Below are 17,943 nucleotides of genomic sequence, written 5' to 3'. Positions count from 1 at the left end.
CTCCTTTTAAAGGGAATTTGTCATTTGGGTTTTTGCCACCTAACCTGGGAGCAGCATAATGTAGAGAAAGAGATTCTGATTCCAGTGATGTATCACTTATTGCAGGAGTATCTAGGTTTTCTGGCACCCAGGGCAAGAATTCAGTTTGCCCCCCCCCCCCCCCCCCCCCCCCCCACCAAGCACATATGTGATTTGCACACTTAGTCACATACCGATGAGCTGCTCTCCCTCCTTCTCGCAGCTTTTCACTGCACATTGAGAGAATTAGGAAGAGAAGCTCTTTGTCACGTGACCGTAAGTATGAAAATCGCATATGAGTGAAATGGCCATGTAATGACTGCTGCAACCTGCAAGCAGAGCTGAATCCTGACAGTGAGTATATTACACACTGTTAGGATTGGCTACATGGCTTTAATTTATAATTAAAGGGCTTGTCCAGATTTGAGACGGAAGTCTGCAGTCACTCTATGTGACTGCAGGCTTCTGAATTCTCATAGAGTATGCACTGCACGCTTTTAGGATTCTCCCTTGCATAAGTGTGCGATTTGTATACCTCTAGCCACATTCCGACTAGACTTGTCTGGCCTCGCTCAATTCAATTTCATTGATTTGAAGCCACACATGCCTAGTCGGCACGTGACCACATGTGTGCAAATCGCCGGCACAAGAGAATCCCGACAGCGTGCAGTGAGTATTCAGAAGCCTGCAATCACATACAATGACTGCAGACTCATCACAATCTTGGACAACCCCTTTAATGCGCTGAACATAAATAAAAATATGAGAATCAGTCAATATCACAAATAATTACATCCAGGTACCTTATAGGTGACGTCTCTGGAGTCGTTCTCTTTCTTTTCTTCCTCTTGTCCAGACACCATGATGAGTTTTCTCATCCACATCTCGTCTCTGCAGACTTCCATCTTCTCCGTTCTTCTGCAGCACATCCCAACACAATGCCCTTAATGATAGCAGTGTCATTATAATGCTTCTGAATAAAAATGTCTGCTCTAGGCCGAGCCCCTGAATAAATAATTGCCCCTCACTGTATTCCCTGCACAAAATATGACCCACACACTGTCCCTCTTATGGTACATGCTCTCCACACTGCCCTCTCCTTACCATACTGGGCCCCCTCTTCACACTGTCCTCTCACACGGTGTCCCCCCTATAGGGCTAAGTTTCTATACTATCCCCTCCCCCCTCACCACACTCCCTCTCCTTGGTTTACTACCTCTTCCTGGCTGTGCTCTTACACTGTCTGCCCCATGCAGACACCCCCCCCTCATACACACACTGCTCAGTCTTTATGCTGTGCCCACACATACTGTCTCCTCGCACTATTCCCCTCAATAGTCTCCTCACACGTTTCCCCTTGCCTCCTCATATTTATCCTCTCACTTTCCATACTGCCTCCTCACACATCCCCCGACTCTCCATGCTGTGTCTGCTTACATTTTCCCCTCACTCCTCATACTGTGTCCGCACCCATCCCGCCCACTCACCATAATGTGTCTGCACCTACTGTGTCTCCTTGCTCCCCAAACTTGTGCCGTCAAATCTCCCCCACCCCGCACACAGTAAATCTTCTCCAGCCCCGTTACACTAAATCTCCCCCACGCAAAGTAAATACCCCCTCACGCAGAGTATATACTCCCCCACAAACAGAAAATCTCCCCCTTCCCTTCCGTTACCTATAATCTTTGTTGTCTTCAGCTCCAGCGTGGAGCACTTACCACCGATGCTCTTCATGCTTCTAGGTGCCGGCGAGTGACGTCAGCAGCGTGATCACATGACCTGATCAAGCTACTGGCGTCGCTCTGACCTGGCGGTCAGAGCTTCAATTGTACTCGCGTCTGAAAGACGCAAGTACAATTGATCACTGGGCTCTGGGAGCCGGTACACTGCACATTCTGTGAGCCGGCTGTCAGTTTGACGGCCAGCTCAGAGAATGTCCGACTCCCAGTCCGGGGGGGTGGCAGAATGCAGCTGCCGGGGGAGACACTTCAGACCGCCACATTAGGCTGCACCCAGAGCACATGCTCCGACTGCCCCTCCCTATACCCCTAGATACACCTCTGCTTACTGGGCTGCTTGCTGTTGTTTTGATAAATTCCCTGTTTTATCAGCAGAAGATTATCACTAGTTGGCCTGTTGCCAAGTAGTCAATTATATTCATGAGCTATTTGTAACCCCACCCTCACCACTGATTGGCAGCTTTCTGCCTATGGACACAGACCGCTTCCAATCAGGGTTGTGGGCTGGGTATTATACAGATTTCAGCATTCAGAGAACTGCTAGATTTGTAGCAGATAAAATTGTGATTTTCTAGAAACGATAGCAAGAAAGCCAATAGGTGATACATTGCTGGAATCGGGGTCTCTGCTTCTACATCATGCTGCTCTCATATGTGGTAGCACAGATTTCCTTTAATGTACTTGTTAGACGCTGTTTAACAGTGGTAAAACCGCCAGGTATTCACAGATATTGCTTATTCTGAATATTCTGATTGAGTGACGAGTGGGATTAGTTGACTGTTCATGGTAACCTGTGCAGTAATGGAGCCAAAATGCTCACAATAAACGTTTCCTTTTTCCTGCAGACAAGGACCTGAAGACTGAAGGTTTCACGCTGGAATCTTGCCGCAGCATGATTGCTCTGATGGATGTATTCTTGTCCATTACCTTTATAACCACGTTTCCAAGTACAATATTCTACAGCTTTAAATGCATTTACTAATATAACCTGGTTACCTGCCTGACACCAGAATGACATAGCATGAACCTAACAATCACAAATCCAGCATCCTCAGTGGGATAAGAGTAGTTATTCCAACAGAACAGTAATATTACCACCAGGGCACAGAAGATTCAGGATTACATCACCTAGCAGAGATAAGACAAAAGCTATTACGAATAACCCACATTTTCATGTAATTAGACCCCAAATAATACAGATTACCCAGATTTTTGGTAGGCCTACTGATAATTCAACGTTTGATCAGGACTAACTAGTAAATATGAACCATTAATCCTTAACATGAGATCTGTACAGACCGACGGCTGCGGACGGTTAAACCTGCAAGAATTCCAGCATCTTTGGCAGAAAATCAAGCAGTGGCAGGTAAAGCCAGACTGTAGAAATGACCGTACCTGAGGCTGTGAGAGCTGGGGAGAATAAAAAACTGATTTTGTAGTAATAACTGAAATATAACAACGGGGTAGTGCAGATATAATGGCACTCCTGTCCATGGTCTGTGTCCGGTTTTGCATCTAATCATATACATCCAAACGTTTGAGGCTGAACTATATTAGTAGACAACATGGATGGACAAAGTGGTGCTGTTTGTATCGGGGGGAAGAACACAAGCCGTTTTCTTACTTCTGGATAAAACCTTTGGGTTGTTCTGCGCCACTCACTTCTCCAGAGGGAGGCAAGCGGTGGACATTGCATCTACACGCACTAACCGGAACATGGGCACGACTGTCGGGTATCATGCATTTACTGTAGAACATGCATAGCCGCCAATCATGACTGCACCCCATCAGGTATATGTATGTGCGACGTCATCAGCAATGCTCACCCCCGGGGCAGAAGTCAGCAGTGCTGGACAAACCCTTTAAGTTTATAAAGATGTTTGAAATTATGAATCCTGACATTTTGATATAAAACCTTAACGTATAGCAATATACCAGGGCTTTGTAGAGAGGTTTTACTACTGCACAAGAAGATAGGTGGCTACACAGACATATCATTGGTGCAACCATCTGCAGCTGCACAGGGGCCCATTTCTATCTCCAAAGCAGGTGCAATTTTGCATTTGTAGGAGCTCTTGGGCTGCAAAGGGCCCATATATTATTATTGCACATGGGCCCTTTTCTGTCTGTGACACAGACTAATAATATAATAAGTACAATGCTGTATTTCCCCTTCTTGTATGTCATCTTCAACTGCTACAGAACTATAACCTCCAGCATGCCCTGACTACTTGTGACTATTGTAGCTGCAGCACTGTTGCTGTCAGCATTGTGGTCCCAAGCAACTGAAGAGCCACAAGTATTACCTAATATTAGAAGCCCTACCCCTTTCTTTCCACAGTCCTTTGGTGATATGTAGGAGTGGAGACAGACAAGAGCGCCCCTGTGCAAGAACAATATAGGGGGCCCCTTCCAATCCAATAGTTCATCATACTGTACAATTCCACCTGCTTTGGAGGTGATAGTGGCCCATTAGCTCGTGGGCCCCTGGTTGCACGAATGCTATGTCTGCCCCTGGTGACCTGGTGATATACAGTATCTATCACTTTTACTATACAGTTCCATTATCCTCTTTGCAGTTGAAGTTTTTTTGAGCAATTTTTGTTGAGTGGTGCGTTATAATAGAATCACAGAGTAGATGCTGATCCATGGGGGGCACCAACTGCTGGAACCCCACTGATCCTGAGCAAAAAAAATCTGGACGACTCTGACTGAATGGAGAGTTGGTCACATATGCTTCACCCCTCTATTCATGGTCTATGGGACTGCCAAAGATACAAGAGCACAGTGCTTGGTTCAGTCAGTCCCATGAACCCAACCACCCACCCCCTTCATTCAAATGATGGAGTAAAAAGCCCATTCTTCGTTTCAGTGGGGCAGTCAGACTCCTATTCTGTAGAAATGCAAAAAGTCAATAGTAGCCAGCTTACCCAGATCGTAGTTTCTCCTTGGTCCGATCATCTGCCAGGGATCCGCACGGAGATGAGGGAGGTACACCTCCCGCAGTCACTTGGAACCAAAACAAGTAAAGTCCAGCAGAGGAACCCTTATTTCGGCATTTTTCTTAAAATCTTTTTATTCTTCAACAATTCTTAAAAGAACATCATTCCTTTTCGGACCAGGTATGTACAGTACATACAGTGGGCATTTTATGGCAGTGTAGAGGACACAGCTGTCTAGGAACAGACTACGCATTTCAACCCTATTAGGCCTTCTTCTAGGTCTCACCTAGACCTATATGGTTGAAATGTGTAGTCTGTTCCTAGACAGCTGTGTCCTCTACACTGTCATAAAGTGCCCACTGTATGTACATACCTGGTCCGAAAAGGAATGATGTTCTTTTAAGAATTGTTGAAGAATAAAAAGATTTTAAGAACATGCCGAAATAAGGATTCCTCCGCTGGACTTTGTTTTTATTCTGTAGAAATGGGATGGACCAACTCCTTTACAAGTGGGAAATGCCATACCTAAGCTAGCGTGGGGGAAAAAAAGGATCAAAATACAGCAAAACTATGAGACTCAAGCCCTCGTTCTGGCATGTTATTCATGGTCATTATTAGGAGTAGTCTGAGTGCTAGGTTATTGACGATTATTAACATACCATTTTTTTTCTATTTCTAGAAAATATTTCTACGTTATGATTCAGATCAGTCAGGAACCATCAATAGTTATGAAATGCGTAATGCGGTTAACGAAGCAGGTAATTTAATAATAAATGGTGGTGGACTATGAAGAGGTCCATGGATACTTATGAAGAGATCGCTGGGCTGGCCACTTTCCCCATAGACTATATGGGGTGAATAAGAAAATGGGGACTCCTATCCTATGGATATCATGCCATTACTATCTTCACTATGTAAAGGGGGTTTCCAGTCTAAAGCTGGCTACACACAAATTTGGATTCCATACATGTAAATGGGTTTGCTTCTGTATTCACGTCTGAATGGGACAGTAACAGATCTGCAAACAATCTGCCCAGAGTGAATAAACCACAACAGGTCCTGCACTGCAGTGAGTTAGTATTACAAGAACATTCATTTTAATTGCCTATATTTAATATACAACTACAAATGTACAGCTGACCGTGGCCTCCCCACCAAAATCAGTTGTCTGGATGAGTTGTCACAGATTGCCACAATAGTTCTCATTTGTAAGATGTTGCTTGTAGTGAGATAACTTTCCACCATGAATCTGTACATCTTTAACCCTTTCCAATACAATTTTTTTTCTGATTTTTCTAAACGCATGACCTGCCAAGAAACAGAGTACACCCTGCACTATCTGCTGGCTAAAGGCCATGCTGATCAGAACAAATGCAACAAAAAATCCATGTCCAATTTCTTCTTGTATTGGAGAGGAACAGGAAAATCATAATGTCGGACGAGATCAGATGTTGGAACGGGTTAATGGCAGATGACCTGAGATTAAAGGAGGCTGAAATAACATTACAAAAAAAACGCTAAACACAAACGTTCAAAGGAAGGTACAGGGTTTAGCGTCGGCATGGCATGGCATGACATGGAAACTCGCAATGTCACAAAGACATCTGAGGCTCAAAATTGTGTCCTCCTAGCAATTCACTGTACACAGAGCACTGCTTATACTGATCTGATGCCCATTACATTGCTATTAGCAGTGATGTGTGAGCAGGAAACAGATCAGGTCATCCCTGCTTCCTCCTAAAAATTCAGTATCCAAAAATGTACAAGCAGTAAAAAAAAAAAAAAAAAAAAAAAAAAATACTCCATCCTCCTAACCCACTTGTGTCGGCTAGAACATCCTCAAAGATGTACACACATTTAATGGGCATTCTGCACCCGCATCATGAAAAATGTTACCCCAAATCCACACACATAATAGACCATCAACTTTTTGGTCTCTTCAGTGCATTTTCTTTTTAACACTTAAAATTGAAAAAAAAAGTTGTCTGCCCCCCCCCCCCCATTTCCACATCCCATATGTCACCTTATGCTGAAGGACAAACTAGAATAAATATTAAGGGTTTTGCCCATCATACACAGAACAATGTACGCATCATTTCCTGGTATGTATATACACTGCTCAAAAAAATAAAGGGAACCCTCAAATAACACATCCTAGATCTGAATGAATGAAATATTCTCATTGAATACTTTGTTCTGTACAAAGTTGAATGTGCCGACAACAAAATCACACAAAAATCATCAATGGAAATCAAATTTATTAACCAATGGAGGCCTGGATTTGGAGTCACCCCCACAATTAAAGTGGAAAAACACACTACAGGCTGATCCAACTTTGATGTAATGTCCTTAAAACAAGTCAAAATGAGGCTCAGTATTGTGTGTGGCCTCCACGTGCCTGTATGACCTCCCTACAATGCCTGGGCATGCTCCTGATGAGGTTGTGGATGGTCTCCTGTGGGATCTCCTCCCAGACCTGGACTAAAGCATCCGCCAACTCCTGGACAGTCTGTGGTGCAACGTGACGTTGGTGGATGGAGCGAGACATGATGTCCCAGATGTGCTCAATCGGATTCAGGTCTGGGGAATGGGCGGGCCAGTCCATAGCTTCAATGCCTTCATCTTGCAGGAACTGCTGACACACTCCAGCCACATGAGGTCTGGCATTGTCCTGCATTTGGAGGAACCCAGGGCCAAACGCACCAGCATATGGTCTCACAAGGGGTCTGAGAATCTCATCTCGGTACCTAATGGCAGTCAGGCTACCTCTGGCGAGCACATGGAGGGCTGTGCGGCCCTCCAAAGAAATGCCACCCCACACCATTACTGACCCACTGCACAACCCCCATCTGTGGACGTCGGGCCCTCATACCACCCTCATGGAGTCAGTTTCTAACCGTTTGTGCAGACGCATGCACATTTGTGGCCTGCTGGAGGTCATTTTGCAGGGCTCTGGCAGTGCTCCTCCTGTTCCTCCTTGCACAAAGGAGGAGGTAACGGTCCTGCTGCTGGATTGTTGCCCCCTCCACATCTCCCGGTATCTGCTCCATGCTCTGGACACTGTGCTGACAGACACAGCTACCCTTCTTGCCACAGCTCGCACTGATGTGCCATCTTGGATAAACTGCACTACCTGAGCAACTTCTGTGGGTTGTACTGTAGACACCGCCTCATGCTACTGTACCTCTAGGGGTGAGAGCAATGGCAAAATGAAAAAGTGACCAAAACAACAGCCAAAAAGGATGAGAACAGGGAAATGGTCTGTGGTCACCACCTGCAGAACCACTCCTTTATAGGGGGCATCTTGCTAATTGCCTATCATTTCTACCAGTTGTCTGTTCCATTTGCACAACAGCAGGAGAAATTGATTTGCAATCAGTGTTGCTTCATAACTGGACAGGTAGATTTCACAGAAGTGTTATTGACTTGGAGTTACATTGTGTTGTTTAAGTGTTCCCTTTTTTTTTTTTGAGCAGTGCATATGTATCACGATACGTAGAACCAGGATTTATATTGTGCTAGAACGTGTTTTGTTAGGAAATCATCCTATGTTGCCCTCCCCTTACCCCGAAGAAGGGAAAAACTCCTAAGCGAGAATATTAAAAATAAATTACCTTTTAGAATGTGTCATTTAAAACCGTGAAATTTAGTTGTGGAAATTCAGATGTCGGGAAGTCTTCGTTCTGTAAGAGTTAAGTAACAAGGCTACTAAACAGAATCCATTCTAGGACAAGGGGGAACATTCAGCAGCAGGGTCATGCGTACGGGGGCAGGAGTCGTTCCGCAGTTAGGGTCACGCGTACGGGGGCAAAAGTCGCTCCGCAGTTGGGGTCACGCGTACGAGGGCAAAAGTCGCTCCGCAGTTGGGGTCACGCGTACGGGGGCAAAAGTCGTTCCGCAGTTGGGGGTCACGCGTACGGGGGCAAAAGTCGTTCCGCAGTTGGGGGTCACGCGTACGGGGGCAAAAGTCGTTCCGCAGTTGGGGGTCACGCGTACGGGGGCAAAAGTCGTTCCGCAGTTGGGGGTCACGCGTACGGGGGCAAAAGTCGTTCCGCAGTTGGGGGTCACGCGTACGGGGGCAAAAGTCGTTCCGCAGTTGGGGGTCACGCGTACGGGGGCAAAAGTCGTTCCGCAGTTGGGGGTCACGCGTACGGGGGCAAAAGTCGTTCCGCAGTTGGGGGTCACGCGTACGGGGGCAAAAGTCGTTCCGCAGTTGGGGGTCACGCGTACGGGGGCAAAAGTCGTTCCGCAGTTGGGGGTCACGCGTACGGGGGCAAAAGTCGTTCCGCAGTTGGGGGTCACGCGTACGGGGGCAAAAGTCGTTCCGCAGTTGGGGGTCACGCGTACGGGGGCAAAAGTCGTTCCGCAGTTGGGGGTCACGCGTACGGGGGCAAAAGTCGTTCCGCAGTTGGGGGTCACGCGTACGGGGGCAAAAGTCGTTCCGCAGTTGGGGGTCACGCGTACGGGGGCAAAAGTCGTTCCGCAGTTGGGGGTCACGCGTACGGGGGCAAAAGTCGTTCCGCAGTTGGGGGTCACGCGTACGGGGGCAAAAGTCGTTCCGCAGTTGGGGGTCACGCGTACGGGGGCAAAAGTCGTTCCGCAGTTGGGGGTCACGCGTACGGGGGCAAAAGTCGTTCCGCAGTTGGGGGTCACGCGTACGGGGGCAAAAGTCGTTCCGCAGTTGGGGGTCACGCGTACGGGGGGCAAAAGTCGTTCCGCAGTTGGGGGTCACGCGTACGGGGGCAAAAGTCGTTCCGCAGTTGGGGGTCACGCGTACGGGGGCAAAAGTCGTTCCGCAGTTGGGGGTCACGCGTACGGGGGCAAAAGTCGTTCCGCAGTTGGGGGTCACGCGTACGGGGGCAAAAGTCGTTCCGCAGTTGGGGGTCACGCGTACGGGGGCAAAAGTCGTTCCGCAGTTGGGGGTCACGCGTACGGGGGCAAAAGTCGTTCCGCAGTTGGGGGTCACGCGTACGGGGGCAAAAGTCGTTCCGCAGTTGGGGGTCACGCGTACGGGGGCAAAAGTCGTTCCGCAGTTGGGGGTCACGCGTACGGGGGCAAAAGTCGTTCCGCAGTTGGGGGTCACGCGTACGGGGGCAAAAGTCGTTCCGCAGTTGGGGGTCACGCGTACGGGGGCAAAAGTCGTTCCGCAGTTGGGGGTCACGCGTACGGGGGCAAAAGTCGTTCCGCAGTTGGGGGTCACGCGTACGGGGGCAAAAGTCGTTCCGCAGTTGGGGGTCACGCGTACGGGGGCAAAAGTCGTTCCGCAGTTGGGGGTCACGCGTACGGGGGCAAAAGTCGTTCCGCAGTTGGGGTCATGGTAGCCAGGAGGGTGCAGCAATTTAATAGCAAAAATTAATAATGGAAACATTAGAACAAAATTATAAAGATTACTCTGGTAATTAGGAAGAATAGTGATGTAGAGTTTCATGGGGGACACAAGAAGAGACATGAAGGAAACATTGGATTCATGGAAGTCATTTTACTTTTTAACCCTTCTTTTTCTAGGGTTTCACCTGAACAACCAGCTGTATGACATCATCACCATGCGTTATGCAAACAAGCACATGAACATCGACTTTGACAGTTTCATCTGCTGCTTTGTGCGTCTGGAGGGAATGTTTAGTAAGTGACTTTTTTTCAGCTTTTTCTCCTTATTTACAGTGAATTCACTATGACATAACCGTATTTAAAACCATCACAAAAATAAGACCTCCTGTTCTATTTCTGTGCCGGCCATTCGAGCATCACTATCGAGTCCCAGCTATAAGACATTTGATCTACTCGCTGGAAGATTTTGTGACCCCAGCAAACAGTGGGGTGGGGCACACTGTAAAATATTGCTAACCGTAAGTGAGCTACAATCCTACCTTATCATAGACTACTTTTTGTAGAAAGGTCTGTACTGTTTGCACTGCCAGTGGGATTTGTAAAAATAAACCAATGGAGTAAAAAACTGGAGTTGCTGCTGACTCCACTCTTCCTTTGCATTCTCCTTTATGATCATGCCGGAATAATTATATACATCCAACTAGTGGAAAGTTCAGTAGCCACAGTAAAGCCATTCCCAAAATTCTGTTTTTTATTGTGCTGAGGAGGAGGGGTTGATACAACTCTTACTTTATATTCACTTACCTTTTGTTTTATAGGAGCCTTCCATGCATTTGACAAAGACGGTGATGGTATTATTAAACTCAATGTACTAGAGGTAAATATAAATTATCATAACTCCCTTAGCCCTATACACTTAAAAGAACAAAGACACCAATGGAGATGCGTCAGGAAAACTACTGCCGGTGGTTTCCTGAAGAGTTTTCACCTTGACTGTCCTAGCAGGCATCTTAAAAATGCTGTAGGAAAATACCCTTAGGCCATGTGCCCACGTAGCGTTTTTACGGTTGCGAAAACGCTTGTAAAACAGTCTGCCATGCAAAGCAATGTGAATTCGGATGTGCTGTGCACATGATGCGCTAATTTGTGTGCCGAATTCGCATTGCGTTGCAAAACGCAGCATGACCATTTCTACTGCGATTACGCTGCAAATTCACGGCCATTGAGGAACATTGAAACGCAGCAAACCCGCAGGTATATGTGGATTTGCTGCGTTTCAATTAAATTCAATGGCTGCGAATTTGCAGCGTAATCGCGGTAGAAATCGTCATACTGCTCTACAACTCCTCTTCATCCCGGCTACCACGCGGTAATAAAAAAAGTTAAAAATAAACAAAACCTGTATATTCACCTCTCCGGCGGCCCCCGGTCTGCTCCCGCCCACGTCCTCTCTCCTTGGCGTCCTGCGATATACTGTCAGGACCTGCGGTGACGTTATTTAGTCACCTGATGGTCACGCGACCGCTGACGTCGGCGGTCAGGTGATGGTCACGTGACCATCAGCTGACTAAATGACGTCACCGCAGGTCCTGACAGTACATCGCAGGTCCTGACAATACATCGCAGGACGCCAAGGAGAGTGGACGCCGCCGGGAGCAGACTGGAGGAGACCGGAGAGGTGGGTATACAGTTTTTTTTTTTTATTTTTAACATTTTAATTATTTTTTTTTTTACTATAGATGCTGCATTTAAAGCATCAGTTGTTCACACATTATAAATCCATGCCGGTTGCATGGATTTATATTGTGTGACCAACTTGTCAAGCACTTTTCCAAGTGATGCTCAAAATCGCTTGAAAAAACGCATGCAAAAACGCAAAAAAAAATGCTTCTCTCTGGCAGAAAAAACGCATGTAAATCTGCATGCGTTTTTTTCTGCCAGAGAGGCAAAAACGCTCTGCATCAAATCTGCTACGTGGGCACATAGCCTTAAAGAGGTTGACCGAGCCAAAAGAAGTGTTTCTCAAGGTCTTGGATAGATATATATATAAAATTATAACCACATAGATATTCACCGGGTGACATCTCTTCTTCCTGTGTCTGCACAGACCACAGAGCGCCCTCTGCTGGATCCAGGTGAATATTTTTTTTTGTATATCCAAGCCCCTGGGAACCTCTTCTTTGTGCCTGGACAACCTCTTAAACCCTTCACAGCCTGGGGCGTAATAGTACGCACCAGGCTGTCACCCCCGTTCAGCGCAGGCTCCGGCGCTGAACCCACACAGAACCGGGCACATGTCAGCTGATTTATACAGCTAACATGTGCCCGCAACAGCTGCAGGTGGAATCGCGATGCACCAGCGACTGTTAACATGTTAAATGCTGCAGTCAATCTCTGACAGCAGCATTTAACAGTGCCGCGTGGAAGCGCGTCACTTACCCCGCCCAACGGTGACCCCGTCATGTGATCGCGGGTCACTGATGGATGGACATGACAACCCTGGGTCTGCAGCAGACACCTGTGGTTGTCATGTAATGATCGCTATGAGCGCCACCTAGTGGTCGGCGCTCATAGCACAGGAGCATTTCTGCTACATACAGGGGATCTGCTCATCACCTCTATGTAGCAGAGGCGATCAGACAAGTGCTGCTTCTAGTCTCCTATGGAGACTATAGAAGCAAGCAAAACGTGTAAAAAAAAAAAAAAAATGTTTTTAAGAATATTAAAAAAAATATAAAAGTTTAAATCACTCCCCTTTTGCCCCATTCAAAATAAAATAAGAATAAAAAAACCACATACACACATTTGGTACTGCCGCGTTCAGATTCGCCCGATCTATCAATATAAAAAAAGAATGAATCAGATCGGTAAACGGCGAAATGAGAAAAAAATTCTAAACGCCAGAATTATGTTTTTGGTCGCCGCAACATTGCAATAAAATGCAATAACGGGCGATCAAAACATCGGATCTACCCCAAAATGGTATCAATAAAAACTTCAGCTCGGCGCGCAAAAAATAAGCCCTTACCCGGCCCCAGATCCCAAAAAGTGGAGATGCTACGGGTCTCGGAAAATGGCGCTTTTTTTTTTTTTTTTATAGCAAACTTTGGATTTTTTTTTCACCACCTAAATAAAATAGAACCTGTACATGTTTGGTGTCTACAAACTTGTAGTGACCTGGACAATAAGAATGGCAGTTTTAGCATTCAGTGAACGTACTAAAAAAAACAAAAACATCTGTGGTATTGCACTTTTTTTTGCAATTTCACCGTACTTGGAATTTTTTCCCCTTTTTCCTGTACACGATATGGCAAAACTAGTAATGTCGTTCAAAAGTACAACTCGTCCCGCAAAAAATAAGCCCTCACACGGCCATATTGACCAAAAACTAATAACACTATGGCTCTGATAACAAGGGGAGTAAAAAACGAAAATGCAAAAATGGAAAATCCCAGGATCCTTAAGGGGTTAAGGTATTTTAATACATAATGAATATGTTGTTGATGCAAAACCCACAGCATATTACATAGCTCAAAGCGGTTGTGAATTTAGCAAAAATGTGAAAAAAAAAAAAAAAAAAACTGTGCGGGACTTTCCATTAAAAAAAAAAAAAAGTGCCTCAGCACTAAAAGGCACTACCTACCTGCCTGTTTTGCCCGATGCTGTTCTCTCCTGGCACAGAGAGGTCACAGACTTCCTTTGACTTCACAACAACAGAGCAGCAGTTTCTATCCCTGTTGACAAGGCGGGACTACTGGTGTCATGCTGATTGACAGCTGGCTCCCCGCAGCTTAATCGGGGGAAGCTGGCTGTTAATAAAAAGAAGTAAATTGGAAAGTTGCTTGTTTGTTCAACTTTCAAGTGTTTGCAAAATGTATGATTATGAAAATACCCTTTTAAAATGATAATGGCTATGCACACGACTTGTCATGAAGAAGAGGTCCATTACTGGATGCCAAATTGAGAGTCACTAGGTAATAGCAGCTCTCCTCATAGCTAACACCACAAATGTATGATCAGACATGGGGACGATAAAACACCGACTAGTTTCTACTTACAAAAAAAAAAGTGTCTAAATGCTAAAGATATATTTTTCTTTCAGTGGCTGCAGTTGACTATGTACGCCTAGAATTCACGTGAGCTCCAGCAACCGCTTACATTTCTCAACCACTGTCATACAAGGACCGACTCAGGATCTCTGTTGGACAGAGCAAATCTTTACCTCAAAGCTCCTGCGTACTCATCAAATTCAGTTTACGACTTTAACCCGTAGCCATGTTCTGTCTAGGAGCACAGATTGTAACTTTAGGTTAAACTTCCTATGAAAGTTCTGGAATACAATGGTTGTGTGACAAACTGTATGTCTCTGATCAGATGTGTGTATATTTATCGGTAGGACCTATCACACAACGCACCTCTAATATAAACCAGTGCACACAGAAGAGGAGCCGGGGATCGGAGTGCCAATTATACAGCATTGGTGGGAAAATTAAAGGGAATCTGACAGCAGGTTTCTGCTATGTAATCTAACAGCAGCATGATTGTAGAGACAGAGACCCTGATTCATGCACTAAGCACTAGCACTAAGTGTCACTTAGTGTACTGGGTGCAGCAGTTGCGAGATAATCACAGTTTTCTCTGCTGCAGATCGAGCAGAGCTCTGTTAAACCCCACCCATAGCACTGATTGGTAGCTTTCTGTGTACATTGACAGAAAGCTGCCAATCAGTGGAGGGGGCGTGGTTGAATCAGGAGGCACCTAGTCATGTAATGATAATCTCCTTGATAAAACACTGATTTTATTGAAACAGCAAAACACAGCCTAGTAAGGTATATATCACTGGAATCAGGGTCTCTGTCTATACATCATGCTGCTCTCAGATTACATAGCAAAAATCTTCTGACAGATTCTTGTTAAAGCAGGAATCCAGCTACTAAGGAAGATCCACCCTCTTCTGTCTGCAGTAGTTTAGTCATGGGGTACAGGCAGTCACCACAGTACAAGACAGAGCAATCATTAATACGTGTTTCATTCTGTTTATATCTATGTGAAATTATATTTACCTTAGTGTTTGTTTGCCATGTAGCAATTAAAGATGTGTGATATTTAATAACTGAGCGCTTATGTTTTATATGTGAAAGTGCTGTCCCATAGAATAGTAATACATGGAAGGTAAGTCATGATCTTTATTGGTTACAACTAATATTCCTGGTAAACATGTTTTTTTCTAAGGGCTGATGTGAAAAAAGACCTAATAAGAACAACACCACCAATAACTTAACCTAAGACCTAATTAATTATATGGGGTGCAGCCCCTCCAGCTTAAATTAGGTAGGTTATTTTTCTTCATACAGATGGGACATATGGAGGTGGGCCTGGTAGAGATTACGCACTACAGCCCTGGAGTTTCTAGTAATTCTTTAATTAAATATACAGTACAGACCAAAAGTTTGGACACACCTTCTCATTTAAAGATTTTTCTGTATTTTCATGACTATGAAAATTGTACATTCACACTGAAGGCATCAAAACTATGAATTAACACATGTGGAATTATATACTTAACAAAAAAGTGTGAAACAACTGAAAATATATGTCTTATATTCTAGGTTCTTCAAAGTAGCCACCTTTTGCTTTGATGACTGCTTTGCACACTCTTGGCATTCTCTTGATGAGCTTCAAGAGGTAGTCACTGGACATGGTCTTCCAACAATCTTGAAGGAGTTCCCAGAGATGCTTAGCACTTGTTGGCCCTTTTGCCTTCACTCTGCGGTCCAGCTCACCCCAAACCATCTCGATTGGGTTCAGGTCTGGTGACTGTGGAGGCTAGGTCATCTGGCGTAGCACCCCATCACTCTCCTTCTTGGTCAAATAGCCCTTACACAGCCTGGAGGTGTGTTTGGGGTCATTGTCCTGTTGAAAAATAAATGATGGTCCAACTAAACGCAAACCGGATGGAATAGCATGCCGCTGCAAGATGCTGTGGTAGCCATGCTGGTTCAGTATGCCTTCAATTTTGAAAAAATCCCCAACAGTGTCACCAGCAAAGCACCCCCACACCATCTCCTCCATGCTTCACGGTGGTAACCAGGCATGTAGAGTCCATCCGTTCACCTTTTCTGCGTCGCACAAAGAAACGGTGGTTGGAACCAAAGATCTCAAATTTGGACTCATCAGACCAAAGCACAGATTTCCACTGGTCTAATGTCCATTCCTTGTGTTCTTTAGCCCAAACAAGTCTCTTCTGCTTGTTGCCTGTCCTTAGCAGTGGTTTCCTAGCAGCTATTTTACCATGAAGGCCTGCTGCACAAAGTCTCCTCTTAACAGTTGTTGAAGAGATGTGTCTGCTGCTAGAACTCTGTGTGGCATTGACCTGGTCTCTAATTTGAGCTGCTGTTAACCTGCGATTTCTGAGGCTGGTGACTCGGATAAACTTATCCTCAGAAGCAGAGGTGACTCTTGGTCTTCCTTTCCCAGGGCGGTCCTCATGTGAGCCAATTTCTTTGTAGCGCTTGATGGTTTTTGCAACTGCACTTGGGGACACATTCAAAGTTTGCCCAATTTCTCAGACTGACTGACCTTCATTTCTTATGATGGCCACTCGTTTTTCTTTACTTAGCTGCTTTTTTCTTGCCATAATACAAATTCTAACAGTCTATTCAGTAGGACTATCAGCTGTGTATCCACCTGACTTCTGCACAACACAACTGATGGTCCCAACCCCATTTATAAGGCAAGAAATCCCACTTATTAAACCTGACAGGGCACACCTGTGAAGTGAAAACCATTTCCGGTGACTACCTCTTGAAGCTCATCAAGAGAATGCCAAGAGTGTGCAAAGCAGCCATCAAAGCAAAACGTGGCTACTTTGAAGAACCTAGAATATAAGACATATTTTCAGTTGTTTCACACTTTTTTGTTAAGTATATAATTCCACATGTGTTAATTCATAGTTTTGATGCCTTTAGTGTGAATGTACAATTTTCATAGTCATGAAAATACAGAAAAATCTTTAAATGAGAAGGTGTGCCCAAACTTTTGGTCTGTACTGTATATACACTACCGTTCAAAAGTTTGGGGTCATTTAGAAATTATTATTTTTGAAAGAAAAGCACATTTTTTTCAATGAATCTAACATTAAATTAATCAGAAATCCACTCTATACCTTGTTAATGTGGTAAATGACTATTCTAGCTGCAAACGTCTTGTTTTTATTACAATATCTACATAGGTGTATAGAGGCCCATTTCCAACAACACCACTCCAGTGTTTTAATGGTACATTGTGTTTGCTACCTGTGTAAGGCGGCTAATGGATGTTTAGAAAACCCTTGCACAAGTATGTTAGCCCAGCTGAAAACGGTTTGGCTGATTTGAGAAGCTATACAATTGACTTCCTTTGAGCTAGTTGAGAATCTGGAGCATTACATTTGTTTGTTCTATGAAACTCTCAAAATGGCCAGAAAAAGAGAACTTTCATGTGAATCTCGACAGTCTATTCTTGTTCTTACAAATGAAGGCTATTCCATGCGAGAAGTTGCCAAGAAACTGAATATTTCCTACAACGGTGTGTACTACTCCCTTCAGAGGAGAGCACAAACAGGCTCTAACCAGAGTAGAAAGAGAAGTGGGAGGCCCCGCTGCACAACTGAGCAACAAGACAAGTACATTAGAGTCTCTAGTTTGAGAAATCGACACCTCACAGCTCCTCAACTTGCATCTTCATTAAATAGTACACGCAAAACGCCAGTGTCAACGTCTACAGTGAAGAGGCGACTCCGGGATGCTGGCCTTCAGGGCAAAGTGGCAAAGAAAAAGCCATATCTGAGAATGGCTAATAAAAGGAAAAGATTAATATGGGCAAAAGAACACTAACATTGGACAGAGGAAGATTGGAAAAAAGTTTTATGGACAGAC

General features: G+C 45.0%; 1 protein-coding gene across 6 annotated transcripts in view; it reads left to right on the top strand.

Moving 5' to 3' along the window:
• CAPN3 (calpain 3) overlaps positions 1-15,144 on the top strand; it is a 210,998-nt gene extending 195,854 nt beyond the window's left edge. For all 6 annotated transcript variants that reach the window (XM_073638927.1, XM_073638926.1, XM_073638928.1 and 3 more), the window contains 6 exons: positions 2,603-2,667; positions 3,055-3,123; positions 5,379-5,457; positions 10,205-10,321; positions 10,846-10,904; positions 14,130-15,144. In XM_073638927.1, the coding sequence (XP_073495028.1) occupies positions 2,603-2,667; positions 3,055-3,123; positions 5,379-5,457; positions 10,205-10,321; positions 10,846-10,904; positions 14,130-14,156 (416 nt within the window). In that variant the 3' untranslated portion in view covers positions 14,157-15,144. The remainder of the gene's footprint in view (positions 1-2,602; positions 2,668-3,054; positions 3,124-5,378; positions 5,458-10,204; positions 10,322-10,845; positions 10,905-14,129) is intronic.
• Positions 15,145-17,943: the final 2,799 nt, after the last annotated feature.

The sequence above is a fragment of the Phyllobates terribilis genome, unplaced genomic scaffold, assembly GCF_046119375.1.
Source record: "Phyllobates terribilis strain yellow unplaced genomic scaffold, ASM4611937v1 Scaffold_7__3_contigs__length_470593459, whole genome shotgun sequence".
Taxonomy (NCBI): domain Eukaryota; kingdom Metazoa; phylum Chordata; class Amphibia; order Anura; family Dendrobatidae; genus Phyllobates; species Phyllobates terribilis.
The sequence above is the reverse complement of the archived record's forward strand: the minus strand, read 5'-3'. Positions and strand labels throughout refer to the sequence as shown.